At 38.6% G+C, this 15734-nt stretch overlaps 2 protein-coding genes across 2 annotated transcripts; both read right to left on the bottom strand.

Moving 5' to 3' along the window:
* Positions 1 to 213: 213 nt before the first annotated feature.
* LOC110269392 (uncharacterized) lies at positions 214 to 1661 on the bottom strand. The gene is made up of 2 exons (XM_088507913.1): positions 1353 to 1661; positions 214 to 759 (listed from the first exon to the last, which is right to left on the bottom strand). Exons 1-2 carry the CDS (start codon positions 1656 to 1658, stop codon positions 214 to 216), a joined length of 852 nt encoding a protein of 283 aa, XP_088364039.1. The 5' UTR covers positions 1659 to 1661.
* A 376-nt stretch (positions 1662 to 2037) lies between these two features.
* On the bottom strand, positions 2038 to 3415 carry LOC110269393 (uncharacterized). The gene is made up of 4 exons (XM_021117187.1): positions 2903 to 3415; positions 2642 to 2818; positions 2425 to 2486; positions 2038 to 2218 (listed from the first exon to the last, which is right to left on the bottom strand). The coding sequence occupies exons 1-4, from the start codon at positions 3413 to 3415 to the stop codon at positions 2038 to 2040; spliced, it is 933 nt and encodes a 310-aa protein (XP_020972846.1).
* Between the last annotated feature and the right edge of the window lie 12319 nt (positions 3416 to 15734).

Here is a 15734-nt window from a genome sequence, read left to right on the forward strand (position 1 = left end):
AACCACCAAAGTATTCATCCAAAAAAGATCAAAACAAAGGAAATTCCATAGTTAAGAAACCAAAACATAGCAACACACAGAAGGTACCAAAGTTTTACCGTGTTAAACATAACAATGTTCTTAAATCCTAAGACCCAACCTCCCAAAAGTTAACACCCTTAACCAAGCTTAATACCAGAACCCAATGTTAATAAATTTAACTAGTCTTGAACTTCATATAATGGAACGCACAAGCGCAATCATTTGTGAATTTGACAAGCCCCAGAAATGTGCATACACATTAGGACTCTGGGCAAACTTCAGAATCGCCCTCACCACATCGTCATCACCGAATCCAAGCTGTGTGAGCTTCTCGCCAACCTTCCACTTCTCGTTCACACCAACAATGGCATCAGCTATCAGCTGGGCATTCTTTCGCTGGTCAGCCGATGATTGCTGAATCTGATCGGCCATTCTCTCGAGTACGTCAACTTGTTTTCTCTTCCTCCCGCATAGCCTTGTGCTTCCCGCGGTCGCACCGGCCTCAGAATGTGATACTTGTCCTTGCATTGCTGCAACTCCCTCTTGGTCTGGAGGTGGAGACATCTCAGACTGATCAAATCCAGCAGCAGTGTCGTCTGTCTCCTCGTTAACCTGTTCCTCCGCATCGAAGCCACTAACGGCCCCGGCTCCCGTGGCTCTATCCCTTCCAAAGATACCTTCCAGCCGGTGAAATAAAGGAAATGGCTTGCCAGGAGTGTAGAACTTGGTCGGATGTGCCTGCAAAACATGTACAATGGAATCAGTAATGTTCAGAAAATAACACAATTCCAGATAATCAAACTCGTCAATCAGCATCTACATGTAAACGGAACAATCAATTTTTACATAGGAAGAATATCGCATCCTATAAGAGTTTTACTAGAACACAAAAGTGAATGGAACTGCATGTGTTTGTATACAAACTTTCAAATAGTAGTACAAGGTGGGAATTAGAGGCATGAAGTTTTATAAAGCTATGGTTAGTGATTAACCAACCACAAATTAAATAGATCAAGCTTTTTCAATATTTATATTAGAAATATCTGAAATGTCTTTGGTTAAATTTGTGCAGAATACAATAGTTAGCAAATAATACAAGTCTGCTTAAACTATTTATAGTTGGCAATGATTAGAATGAATTCACATCATTGACGAAATTGAATTTTCTTATTATTAGCATAAATAATTTCATACTGCCTATATTCTATTCGGAATGTAAGAAATATTGCTATATGCATAGCTTAAGTGTAAAAAGTGAAACCACCTAATTACTCAAACAGATTTATCAAGTAGCACAAAATGGCAACCACCCAATGGAATTCCTCAAACACACGCACCTTCAACCAAGCATCAAGGACGTCTTTGCTGTCAACCTCTACACATTCTTTCTCGTTGTTCCATCCGAATCCGCTACAAGCAAGCATATCAGCGGCGTACTGGTATTTCTCCTTGAGCCGCTTGTGCTTATTCTTGCAATGCTTCGCAGTCAGTGTACAACCGGGGAAAGCCTCCAACATCTTCAAAGCCAGCTTCTCGAATGTTCCCGGTTTAAACTGCCCACAGTCAGCCCTCTGACCGTCAACGACAAACTCCTCCATGAAGCCAACAAAGGTCAGTGTCTCTTCATCACTCCACATTCGCTTGTTCTCCATTTCTTGCTACCAACATTAAGATAATAAAAACCCTACATTAATAATGTAAGTTACAATAACATGAATTAGCCAAGGTAATAAAGTAGGTCATCAAAAATTACGAATGGAGTAGCAAAGAATTACACTACAAACAAAATTACTAAAACTGGTCTTTACCATAAGAGATGAAATAAGGAAAAAATAGTCAAGTAGTTCAATTATTAAAACACTGGTCGTTGCCACGACAAATGGAAATAAAACAGCAAACAATATCACAAATACGCAGTAGCCGAAAATTAAATGATGTGCTGTTACAATGTCTCGACACTCTACTGTTCATACAAATTAACTTGCCGCCATTACAACATCCCTAAACCACACAACACTACTTCGTACGACTTGCACGCCACTCTTCATACATCTCATTTGCTATGTTGTCACGCCAGTGACTCCACTCGTTCGTGTTTTCGACCACCTCGCTCAATCCATGTTGTTCCTCGTCTCCATCGGGCGTAAATTCATCCAATATGCTACCTTCCTCCTCCGGGTCCATCTCCATACTCTTTCTAATGAAATTTTGCAGCAAACAACAGGCGATAATTATCTGAAATTGTGTCTTTACGGGATAAAAGCTAGGGCTCCTTAAGATGGACCACCTCTTCTTCAGCAAACCAAAGCATCGCTTAATGATATTCCTTGCAGAAGAGTGTACCCGGTTAAAATATTCTTGATAGTTGCGCGGTGCACGTGCTCCCTGGGCCCACTCTCTTACATGATATCAAGTCCCTCTATACGGTGCAAGAAACCCCGGACCATTTGTGTAGCCAGCATCAACTAAATAGTAATTACCTATGCACAAATAACGCAAACAACGTAAGACGATGGCTATCATGAACTCAATCTAGTTGTATATACTTAACTCTAGAGATGGCAGAATTACCGTGGGGTATCTTAAGACTATTACGACGAGTTATTGCATCTCAAAGTACCCGTGAATCAGATGCCGAACCCTCCCATCCACTGAGTATGTAGACAAAACCCATCTCCCGGTTACACACTCCTAAGACATTCGTGCAGATTTTACCCTTTCTTATGCGGTACCTTGCCTTCTCAGACTCGGGGACTGTCACCTCTATATAAGTGCCATCTAATGCTCCCAAGCAACCCTACCATCCATAGAAAGCTATGATATTCAGATAGAGAATCCATCAGATAAACATGAATCATAGAGAACATCGAATAAGCTCTACCTTAAACCTTCGCCATGTGGGGTCAACACAGTCCTCGGCAACTGGTGTAGCCTTCGCGAACAACATCCCTTGAATCCGTATTACAGCCTTCAAAACTTTATTAAAATACTTACTAACTGTCTCGCCGGACTTACAAAATCTAACCTGTAGACTACGGTTTTTCTTGTGATGCGTTAAGATAATTAAGAAGGTCGCAACCTGCTCCGGCAGGCTTACATGACCATCTTCTGTAATTCCGCCCTGAACTTGGAGCAACTCACACAAGTTAGCAAAGGCATTTGTGTTCATTCTCAACTCTGAGATACAATTCCTATCACCCTCACCAACAATACGCTCTAAAGCCTCACGTCTAATTCTACTATTCATTCTTCCGCCTAACGATAGTTGGCCACTAGTTCTACCCCTAAAGTAAACAAACAGCGTAAGCACAAAGAACAACATTCTTTCTTCATGGTTGGATCTCATCTCTTCATAAAAAGACACGCATCGCTTAATAATTTCCGACCGCTCCATTTCTTCCTAGCAAAATCGTTTCAAAAAAAAAAAAAAAAAAACATAAACTTTCCAAAGAACTCTTACACAACTTCAGAATTTTCATTACAATTTATTTATTAATAACGTTATTTGATCCAAACAAATGCTTACCATATATTTTTATTAACTTAAAAAATATGAAACACACAAAACTTTAAAGGGAGTATGGAGTTTGGACTTTGGCATTTTTATGAAAACCAAGGTTAACAACAAAGCAGTGTCAGTCTCTAAATTAGGTTAACTCCCTTCTCCCTTTACCTTATTCTTATCCTTATACTTAGCTGTGACAAAAGAAAATTTTAGTTTGATATTTTCAAAAGTAAGGTTATCATTTAACAATGAGTCAAAGAGTAATTAAAGATGTGGTTATTTGATTTCTGGTAGAAAAGTATAACAAGACAAGAATGTTAACAGAAATATGCAAGCGTGCAATCCCTTTGCAGATTCAGAAACAAGGGCATCATCTAAATCTGTATGTATCAATTACAAAACCTAAGCTCAAGCTTAGTAACATTGTCAATTCAACAATTAATTTCATTTCATACCAAACTACAAACATAGTATCAGATTCAGAAAAAATAAACACATTATAAACATAGACACAACTACAAACATTGTATCAGATTCAGTTACATCAACTGTCACAAACTATGAATACCTTAATTACAACATAAAAAATGGATTCTGTTTGTCATATAGAATTGTAACAAATTCACAAAGTAGACTGTCTTTCAGTTGCATTCATGAATTAAATAAATAATCAACAAATGAATAAATTCAAATAGACCATGCAATTTATCGTGTTTAACCTTTTACACATCTTGTTTGAATGTATAATCTTCTATGTTCAATTCTTAATCTGCTTTTTTCAGTACCCCTTAACAGTAACTAAAGCATACATTCCACTTCAACTTTCTTCTCCCACTTCCTAAACCCAGTAAACCAGAAACAGAGCATAATCCACAAAATAAATTACACCCAAACCTCTTCATACAAACTGCATCCCACACCAAATAAAGTCACAAGAACCTAGATCACAGAAAGGGAGCTTTACTAACCTGGATAACGGAAACTGTGCTCGCAACAACTCTCAGATGGCCTCCACACCGACACGGCAGGTTCTCTCCTGTAGCTTCGTCGGACCACAAAATCTGTGGGCAAGCAAGAAGACGTCAGAAATGGAGGCCTCGGAAGAGGAGGTTGGAAGTGCCAATCGCTTACCTTCAACTGGTTAGGCCGGCGAGGTGGACGGACCTTTGGCTATGGACGCCGAGCAGGACCTCCTTCAAGCAAGAAGGAGAAGATGTATCGAGGGGCTGTTATAAACTCAAGCCCTAATTTCAGATTGGGAAAGGGTAATGTTGGAATTAGATAATTACATTAGGGGTATTTTAGTGATAAAATAATTAGTTGAAGTTCTGTCTCTGTCCCAGTCTCTAGTGTCCCCAATTTTTTGAAGCACTGAAATACTCAAATTATTAAGACAGAGACACAATTTTCAGTGCTAGTCTCTACCTCAACAAACACAATACTGAGATCCTGTCCCCCAGTATCAGTTCTAGTCTCTGCAAACAAACACTACCATAAGCCCTGACCCTAAATAGACCCTAAAAATAAGAGTTAGGCCAGGGTCAACCCTAAAGCCCAAAATCAATCAAAAGCCTAAATTACCAAAAACAAAGAACCGTAATTATAAACTCAATCTCTCTTCTCTTAGCACAGCTGTTCTCTCATGGCCTCACTCTTCTCTCCGCCTCCTGCCGTCGCACTCATCCCTCAGCCGCCACCGCCATGACGCCTCAAACGGCTCCAGATGCTGTCGTCGCATCTTCCTTTTCTCTTTGTCCCAGCGTCGCATTTTCATCTTCTCCTCTTCTCCGCCGATACGACTAAAAAAAAATGGAAGTGACTCATGGACTGGTTCTAAATTTTTTGGAATCTTTTATTAATTTGGCCCAATGAGATAGGACCAAAATTTTGTAAGACTAACCTAAGTGATACTTCTATCTCTTGTTTATGTTAAAGTTTGGCATCATTATAGAAATAGTAGAGGTGGATCTAAAAATTATATAAAATAAACTTACATTTAGTAAATTGTATTTCAAAATAAAAAAAGGTTGTAAATAAATGTTATAGCATACTAATGGTTTATCGGCATAATACACATTTCTTATTAAATTCTTTTTTATGATCTAGTTTTTAATATATAAATTAATCATTTTTATTGTCCTCGTATTAAATAAACTTTATTCTTTAATAATAAGTTAACAAATTAACAAATTTATATTGTTATTGTTGTTATGGAAAAAAAAAAAGAGAGTGAGATAGGCTACTACTACACCTTCTATAGCTACTGACACACCATTTTTAGTTTATTTTGTTTTAAAATTACAAAAATATCCTTCGTTCATTAAAAATGAGATACTAGAATAATATCTATTCACGACGTTTAAATAGAGGCACAATTTTATGGATATGGAAGGCTTGTGTGTGATCTGCCCAGATATGGATTTATAGCGTACAAGACAGATATGTGGGACAGCTTTTTGCTGAGTCTCAGGTAGAATAACTCGGACCATGTGAGTTCTTTAATTTTAAAATTTTGCTTCACAAATCGCATGGTCCGATTTGGAGCTGGAGAAATTTGAAATTTGAAACTGGAATTCGGACCCTTCGTTTTGCTTGTTGTTGGTAATTTTTTTTACGTTATGGGGGATCAAATCGGAGGGTACGATTTGATTATTTTATATATTTTTTAATCCAGTTAACCTAATCGAAGGGTCCGATTTTGTTGTATGTGCATATATAAAAGTGTGTAACTGAGGGAAGAGATCTAGTCGCGTATTCTTCTCCTTCTTCAATGTCTTCTTCTCCTTCTTCAACGGCTTCTTTTCCTGGTTTCTTTTTACTGTGTTTTTTCCTTGTTTAGTATGAAACCAACAAATCTATTAGTCAAGTTTATGTTTTTGTTTAAGTGATTGAGAGAAATGAGTGACAGCGTTATATTAAAAGTGAATTATTTTGGTCAGATTTTGTTACAAACATCTAAATGAGTGAAATTTGTTTGTGAAAATCCGTTAGATGTTGTTATTCCTTTCACAATCTCATTTAAAGAGTTCAAAGACGTGATCTGTGAAAAGATTGACTCTGAGAGGGCAAGGAAAATATCTTGTATTTTGTACAGATATCCCATAACGGTGTTTGGTGGATTCGTCCAATTTCAAACCAAATATGTGATGGACGAAGCGAGCATGCAAGAGATGTTTTCGATGTATATTGAAAATCGGGCTCAGATCTCGTTCATCGAGTTGTATGTTGAGTTTGAACAATCTGAGGCCGATCGGAATATTTTACGGGAAGATTACAATAGTGACAGTGAAGAAGAGTTCGAAAGCAACTACGATGTTGTTGGTCCAGACGGAGATGAAGATCAAGGTGACGAAACTATGGCTCCAGATGTGATAGAGGTGGCAAATGCACTCGCAAACGAAGTGTCATTTGAGGAGCCATCATTCATGCAAGTTTTGGATTTGGAAGCCATGCATGTAGCGGAGTTTCCGGAATATATGAGTGTAGGTACGTAATTTGTCGTATTTATAAAAAGGATTAGAATTTTGTGTTAATTTATGTTGACAAATGGACCAAATAGTTAAGTGAAGTGCGAAAATATACTCAATTGGTATTTGTTTTTGTGTATCTGTTTATTTATTTAAGTTTAAGATAGTAATTTTTTTAGTTAGTTATTGATTAAGTTAAGAATAAATTAGTATTTATTAACCATTATTTAATCATGCGTTGATGTCATAGTTGTTAGAACCGAACCGGTGATCAAACCGTTCAGGTCACTGAGTCACGCGAGTCACTGGTTCAACTGCTGGGTTATCGGTTGAACCGGTTGACCCGGTCCTATGTAAATAAAAAATAAAAAATTGTCGGAATTTTAAAATTAAAATTTAAAATACATATGTTTTTATTATTTTAAAAATATCAAGTTATTTTAAACCAATATGGAACATGAACAATAAATATTTTATTATTTTTACTCTATCATGAATGTTTTATTTTATTTTTATATTAAAACAACTGTTATTTTTAAATTTTAATAATTTATTAATTAGTTTATATCTTTTATACTGTTATATACTACAAGTATTTATTAGAAAATAATATTAATAGATATGATATGATTATTAAAAAATAAGTGAGTTTGTAATTACTGTTCGCACTAGTCCGATGCCTTGTACGGTTCAGATATCGGACCGGACCAGTTAGGGTCCGGTTCATTGGGTTTGACGGTCAATCTAGTCGGTCCGGTCCGGTTTTTACAACTGTGGCTGATGTTCTTATTTTGTTTAGAATGATATAATAACATCATGTAAGGTTTGGATTTATATCATAATTGATGCAGTAAATATTGATTTACATTTATTTTCGATGTTTAAATATCTGTGTATTAATTTGTTTTTGTATGGTGGCTATCCCGGCAGAAGTTCCTGTTGTCGCAGATGGTGAATTTGCCATTGGTATGGAATTCAGTTCCAGGGAAGCTGTTATTAAGGCGATAAAAGAGTATAGCATACGAAGAAGCGTAGACTACCGGGTGTATGAGTCTGAGACGTTGACATTTTATGCCAAGTGTACACAGTATGTGTCAGGGTGTGATTAGCTTATCAGGGTTAGCATGATCAGCAGGAAGTACTGTTGGGTTATAAGGAGGTATAATGGTAGTCACACCTGTACTAGAGCCGCCATTTCACAGGATCATTCGAAGCTGGATTCTATCACAATTGCAGAAGCAATAAAGCCGTTGGTTGAGGCTGACCCCTCCTTAAAGGTAAAATCGATTATAGTAGAAGTACAATCGAAGTTCAACTACACCGTTAGTTATCGGAAAGCATGGTTGGCTAAGCAAAGGGCAGTAGAAAAAATATTTGGAGGTTGGAAAGCATCGTACGAAGCGTTGCCTATATGGTTTGAGGCCATGTGTTATAAGGAGCCATCAGCCGTTGTCCATTTTGAGACTATACCTGCATATCAAGGCGATGACTTGGTGGGTGATATTCGGGTACTGCATCGAGTCTTTTGGAGTTATTACCCCTGCATTAGGGGATTCAAAGTTCAGACATTGTAAGCCAGTTGTCCAGGTGGATGAGACTCACTTGTACGGAAAGTATAAGGGTTGTCTACTAGTGGCAGTTTCACAGGATGGCAACAACAATATCGTCCCAATTGCGTTTGCTATTGTGGAGGGAGAGACTTCTGATGCATGGCACTTTTTCCTTAGTAACCTGCGTCAACATGTTGTCACTCGGGATGGTGTGGGACTAATATCCGACCGACACGAATCCATCAATGCAGCTGTGGAATGCAGTAACAGAGCTTGGTCACCTCCTAGAGCTTTCCATATGTTTTGAAGGGTGCACACAATCTCCCCATTACTGCTCTTGTGAAGGCAACATTCTACAGGCTTAACGAGTTGTTCACCCGAAAAAGAGCCGAGGCGGAAGCACGGATTAATGCTGGACATATTTTTTCTGAACGTGTGACCTCGAAGTTGCATGCAAACCAACTTGCATCAGGAAACATTCAGGTTAATTGCTTCGACCGGCAAAATGAGGTCTTTGAAGTGCGCGAGATGCCAAGTGGAATGGAGTTTGCAGTCGACCTTCGTCGCCACCGATGTGACTGTGGTGAGTTCCAGGTGGACCGGATCCCCTGTCGACATGTGTTCGCATGTTGTGCTAATCAACGACTGGATTGGCAAGTGTATGTGTATGATGTGTATAAGATGGACCAAGTTCGGCGGGTGTACCGAGCTAGGTTTAGGTCACTGGGTAATCCTACTATATGACCTGCTTACAATGGGCCTCGATTCATACCGAATCTGTACCTGAGACGCGTTACCAAAGGCCGTCCCAGGATGACGCGCTTCTTGAATGAGATAGACACGCGAATGTTACGGCGTCCCAGGCAATGTAGGCTATGTGGGGCTGAGAGACACCGTCATAGCAGATGCCGTTAGTCAGCTGGTGCAAATGCCGACAGAGAAGCGCAGTAGATTCTTGCCCACTTTACATAAGTTAACTACACAACAACTACTTTCCCATTGCCCACTTTACATCCTTCACAAGATTCTTGCATTTCTTGGCGGCCTCTTTGAACACAGATGGAGTGTACCGAGTAGCGCTACGACGTGGCGGATCAACCCTCAGATTGTAACCTTTGCATGTGTCATCCAAAGTGCGTGCCTGACCTGTATACAATTTAATTAAACAATTACATAAACTATATAATGTAATCAAACCAACAAAGATACCACATATCATGACATGTAAACCAAACAGATATACCATTTATGAATACAAGATAATCAACTTATAATATGACATGTAAAGCAAAATACACAATATAATACCATCATTATGGGATTCTTCATCTTCGTCGGACTCCTCTATTTCATCCTCCTCATCCTCGTCCTCGTCATCCGGGTCATCTACTAGATACCCATCGGTCTCTTGGTCAAGTGTGTTAGCATTTTCTTCAATGAGTCCCATGGAAACACGGTTATAGTTTTGACTATTAAGAACTCCGCGTCCACTGTCACTTCTACTAAAGTCAACAGATACGAACCCCAAGAAGCAACCGACGAGGTCCGGGATAAGTTGGCCGTTCAACCAATAGGGGCTCGACATCCTCGGTCCCTTCCCCTTAGCGGCCAGGCAGATAAAATTTTTAATAGTAGCAATTGATTACTTTTCAAAATGGATAGAGGCACAACCCTTAGCAAAAATCGCCTCACAACAAATGGTTTCCTTTGTATGGAAACATATTATTTGTAGATTCGGCATACCTCGGCACATTATCATTGATAATGGCCGTCAGTTTGCCGATCAAAAATTCATTTCCTTTTTGAATAACTTAAAATTCAAATAACATTTTTCATCAGTAGAACACCCACAAACAAATGGATTAGCAGAAGCCGCGAATAAAGTCATCCTGCATGCCTTAAGGAAGAAACTCCACGAGGCCAAAGGCCTTTAGGCCGAACTCATTCCAGAGATCATAGAAGGATATAATACCACCATCCACTCAACAACAAAGGAAATACCTTTCCGACTAGTGTATGGCTCCGACGCAATGATACCTGTCGAGATCTCTCAGGCCTCACTTCGCACTCAAATGGCTGACTATATTACAACAGATAAAGCTCGGCAATCCGAACTAGAACTCCTTGAAGAATTTCGATCTTCAACAGCAATCACACACCGAGCTATGCAACAACATATAGCTCCGCGATACAATCAGAAACTTCACCCAAGGTCCTTTCAAGTAAACGACCTTGTGCTCAGAAGAACCGAACGGCTAGAAAACCATCAAGCCATGGCAAGCTAGCAGCTAACTGGGAAGGCCCTTTCCGGACCATAGAAGTCCTCGGAAACAGGGCTCACCGACTACAAACCCTAGATGCTAACACTTTGCCTAATACTTGGAATGTATCATCTTTAAAGTTATATTACAGTTAAAAGTCAGGGACATGCAAGTACTCTTTTTCCTACTGCCAAGATTTTTTCCCAAAATGGGTTTTGCTTGGAGAGGTTTTAACGAGGCTTGCCTACCTACACCTTTGTACTCAAAGGTCTATCAAAATACTTTTAATCCATTCTATTTAACTATAAGCATCTTTACTTTCTTTTCGCAACTTTAGCTATTACCTATATTCTGAATCTGATCTATCGGAAATTGCCTATCAAACAAATAACCTAATTCCGAATCCGATTAATCGGAACCCGCCGATCAAAGACATACTCAAACTCTGTTAGACATTTGATATTATCGGATATTACGGATCAATCAAATAGTCCAACTCTATTCCAAATCCAAACACTCGGACTTCACCAACAAACAACTATTACCGATCAATGTAAACAATCGTTGATCAAATCGGAAGTTACCGATTAAACAACAATTAAATCAGACAAACCTATCTGTTTATCTATATCTCTTCAAGATATAGCCAACCAATCTTTTATACCTCTCTATTCTCAACAAATCTGAAAGGCAGAGCAACAATCCGCTATCTTTCCGCATCACACTTTGTGAATCATCAATCCATTCTGACAATTCAAAACTTACAATTCCAAAAGGCATTTCAGCAGCTATGACTACTCAACAACATTACCACCGTCATATCTGGAAAATTAAATTACGCAAATTCAAAATTACCTATTTCTCAAAATAAATAATGCCTTTTCTTTTTTATCAGAAAAGGCACATACAAAAACAGTCAAATACTCACAAAATGAACAAATCAGTTCACCAGCTACTACTAAGAAGTTCAAACAAATTACAAGAAAAACATAAACTTCTGTTCAAACATTTTCATCCTCCTCTTTAGGATTACCATCATCCTCTACCATAACCCATCCCCGGATCTATCTGGGAAAGGTCCACTTCAGGGGCTAAAAACTTAGCCAGCTGAGAAGCTCGCTCAAACCCTTCAACAAAGGAATCAAGGATCTCCGTTCCTTTCTGTTTTTCCATCTCCTTCAACTTTGCCATCACCTCTATCACCTGAGCACTCATGGTAGAAATGTTGGCTTCTTTCTTCTTCAGATCCTCCACCTCTTTCGCATAATTCTCCTTCATCAACTTCAATTCCTTCTCAACATCTGATAACTTAGCTTCCAGTTCGGATATTCTGGTACTTTTCAAAACCAACTCCTCTCTTAAAGTCGGCTCCTCTTTTTGCCCAGCAGTTTCACGATTATGCCTCTTTTCTCGGCTACGCCCTAAGCTCGCCAGCCGAAGACCAACCACCTTTAAAAACAGATACTATACCCGATAAATACCCAAATAAACTAATAAATACAACCCAAATTACACAAACAAACAACACACATACCTGCAGATATTGATCAATAGCAATGTCACCAACCTCGTTCGCCAAAGTCATGTCCGCCAAGGTCTGACAAACTTCGATGGCAACAACCATATAAGGAAAATCTTTTCCCCACAGAGAAGAGCCATCACTTTGGTCAGCAACCTCATGCAATTTCTTCTGGTTTTCAAAAGATTCCCGAATCTCCTTCATGGGAACCCCATCCCTCGTATCTTCGGATCCCTTAGAAAGATCCACCACATCATATTTCCTTTTCTTCATAATCACCTTTACTCTTCTAGGCTTTGGCTAGTTCACTTCACCAGTACCAACAACCTTCTTGGCTTTAGACGTCGACCTTTCCTTATCCAGGTTTTTGCTCTTTACCCGAGCTCTAAGGGTCGCCGCGGAAACACCGGGATATTTTCCACCTAACAATAACAAAATCAAACAGTTACTATAATTTTTCAATTTCATCCTAACTACTATGATCAAACAGCTCAACTAAGTACTCTACCATTGCCTGCCTATTCTCGTCCCACTGTAGTAGATCGAAAAACGGAAATCAACTCCTTCCGATCAACACTCTCAACTAAATATTCGATTATACATTCATCCCTTCCACTTATAGTTTCAGGGCTGAGAATATTTTGAGGCTCCGAGCACCACCAAAGGGGAAACTTCTCTCCCAAATGCTCGTCCACATAAAAAGGAAAATCTCCCTCCGCCGTTCTAACCTTCAAAAACATCTCCTTAAAATTTTTAAAGGACAATTTATACAATTTAAAAACAGCAAACCTCGGTGAACTGTTCAAATTCACCCAACCACCTTTCCAAATGCCTTTAACTTGAAACAGAGAGAAAAACAACTCCACTGTACCCGTCTCTTCCAAGAACTCCATCAAGATTTCAAAATCACGAAGAAATACCCACCCATTATGATGAAGTTGAGAATGTGCACAATTCAACTGATTAAGCACTTGACATTGAAAATCTGTAAAAGGGAGTTTCATCCTCAACTCCTCTAACACACAGCTATACATGTAAAAATACTCGAAACCTTCCTCCCTATGAAATACCCGGTCACTATCAGAACAAGGAAGTAACTCAAGCCGGACCCCATAACCACCCCTCACAATCTTACTCTTATCTATCTCTTTCACAGCATCCTCATCCAGAAACAAAGACGAATGTTTCTTCACATCCTCGTTTACCCAATCATATGACCAGTTAACTTTCTCATTTTTCTCCTTCTCAAACTCCATTAGCAAAGAAAAAACACAACACACAGAAAGACAAAGAAGAAAATGTTACAGAAAGCTATAGAGAAAACAGGACAATACCTCTCTTGCTCATTTTCTCTTTGAATGCCTCTGATAAACTCAAAACCCTTGTGCGAAATACCAAAACCTTATTACAATATTATGACATTTTGTTTCTTTTATCCAAAATGGCAAAATGTGAAAACTAAGTTCGCGTCGAGCTCACTCACCTCAACAATGAGCTTTGAGGTCATTTTGCCTCTTTCTTCTTCTTACTCTCTAGTATTTGGTTCATGCACAATTCGATGTAAATGCTAGTGAATTTCATATTTTAACATTTCAACTTGACAGAATTATTTTTTTATATATATATGTTTTTCTTTTCCTTTGCATCTCTCAAATTAGAGTTTTTTATGCACCAGAAATATAAATTATTACAAGATTATAGTTCATTTTGAAGGAAGAAAAAAAATAGCAAAATGATGAATATCATGATAATTACGAAGTTAGAAATCATGAATAATATTTTTTTTTGGATAATGTATGGAGTATTTTATTCATGAAAATGGTCTCATTTTAAATTTTCAATTTTCAATCTGGTTTGAATAAATTTGTCAATGTTTTAGTAATATTTTATGTTGGTTTTTTAAAATTGAATTTGTATGAAAATGGTCATCTTACTAATTTGTTTGTTGTGTCATTTGTAGAGAAAGATAGAGAGTTAGGGGAGGCTCGCGAAAATCAAGTCCTTGAGGAATTCAGAGCATCTTAGAGAAAAGGCCGTCGAAGAGGTACCTTCTCCTCCTAAATTACTGGAGTATCCATTGTGTTAGTTGATCTCATAGCGTGTTATGGGAGGGGAATCCCGTCCAAAAACAACATTGAATGAAGACATTCCAATCACCAAACGATATGATGTATTGTGGCTAAAAGCTGCACACAGTAAGAGATGGTACCAATAACAAAAATTCTCTTAAGTATAGCAGCGTAAGTACATCGATTCAGAACCTATGTTTGTCCATCCGATTCTGGATGGTATACTGAACTTCGTGCCAACCAGATTCTCTGTCTGTCACAGCATTATTCTCAAAATTTATTAGTGAAGACTTTATTCATGTCGAAAATAATGGATTGAGGAGTTCCATGCACACTCACTACATTTCTAAGGATAGCATCCACTACCTTATGTGCTGTCAAAACCTGCTGGCAAGGCAATGAAGTGGAAAAATTTGAATAAGCGGTCCACTACCGTTAAGATGACTGAGCGACCATGTGATATTGGAAGCCTGGTGATAAAATCCAAGGAGATGTCCTGCCAAATATGGGATGGAATAGGAAGGGGTTTAAGCTATGGAATAGAGAGACAATGGTTATGTCAGATCTCGGTGGCTCGAAACAAGGCCAGTCTCCCGATCAAACTTCCAGGATCTAGGAAGTGCAAGTTCATCATCTCGCCAGCCAAAGAAGAAAGAAACGGCTGAAAAAGTCGCAACAAGGGGACGGGCAAACAGGGTATTGAAGCGGGAGATTGCTGATAAGGATACGGTACGAAGTGATGCAATACCTGTGCTGAAGTCAAATAAAATCAAGCCGCCTTGAACACTCTCATTCCCTTAAGAATAAAAATATTTTTTACTTTTTTTTTTCAATCTTATACAGTGTTTACTCATTGAATTAATATACCATAGGGGTAAAATGATAGACAATAATGTGGCTTGGTATGTTGTTAGTAGTTCCGTAGGTGTAAGGTAGAAATGAAACTCATACACCCTTTTAGCATTGAACAATTTAAGTTTGTAATCGATTGACTTACACTAAATGCAGTTGATAAGTCACCTTCCTGATTCTATCGACTATTGAAAAATGGACAAAATTTCTCATTCTCAACTTCTAACACTTGCGCCATGCTATTGATTGCTGTCGGTATGGATGCAATTTGACGAATACAATGTCACCCACCATGAATTTCACAGCATCATTCGCAAGTTCATCATCTTGCCAGCCAAAGAAAAAAGAGGCAGCTGAAAAAGTTACGACAAAAAGACGGGTAAAGTGGGAATTGATGCCGGAGGCTGCTGATAAGGCTGCAGCTGCAAAGCATTAACGACATTTGATGAAGTTGGGCAGGAAGTGATGCGATACATGTGCTGAAGTCAAA

The sequence above is a fragment of the Arachis ipaensis genome, chromosome B3 (genome assembly GCF_059453495.1).
Source record: "Arachis ipaensis isolate K30076 ecotype BB chromosome B3, ASM5945349v1, whole genome shotgun sequence".
NCBI lineage: Eukaryota > Viridiplantae > Streptophyta > Magnoliopsida > Fabales > Fabaceae > Arachis > Arachis ipaensis.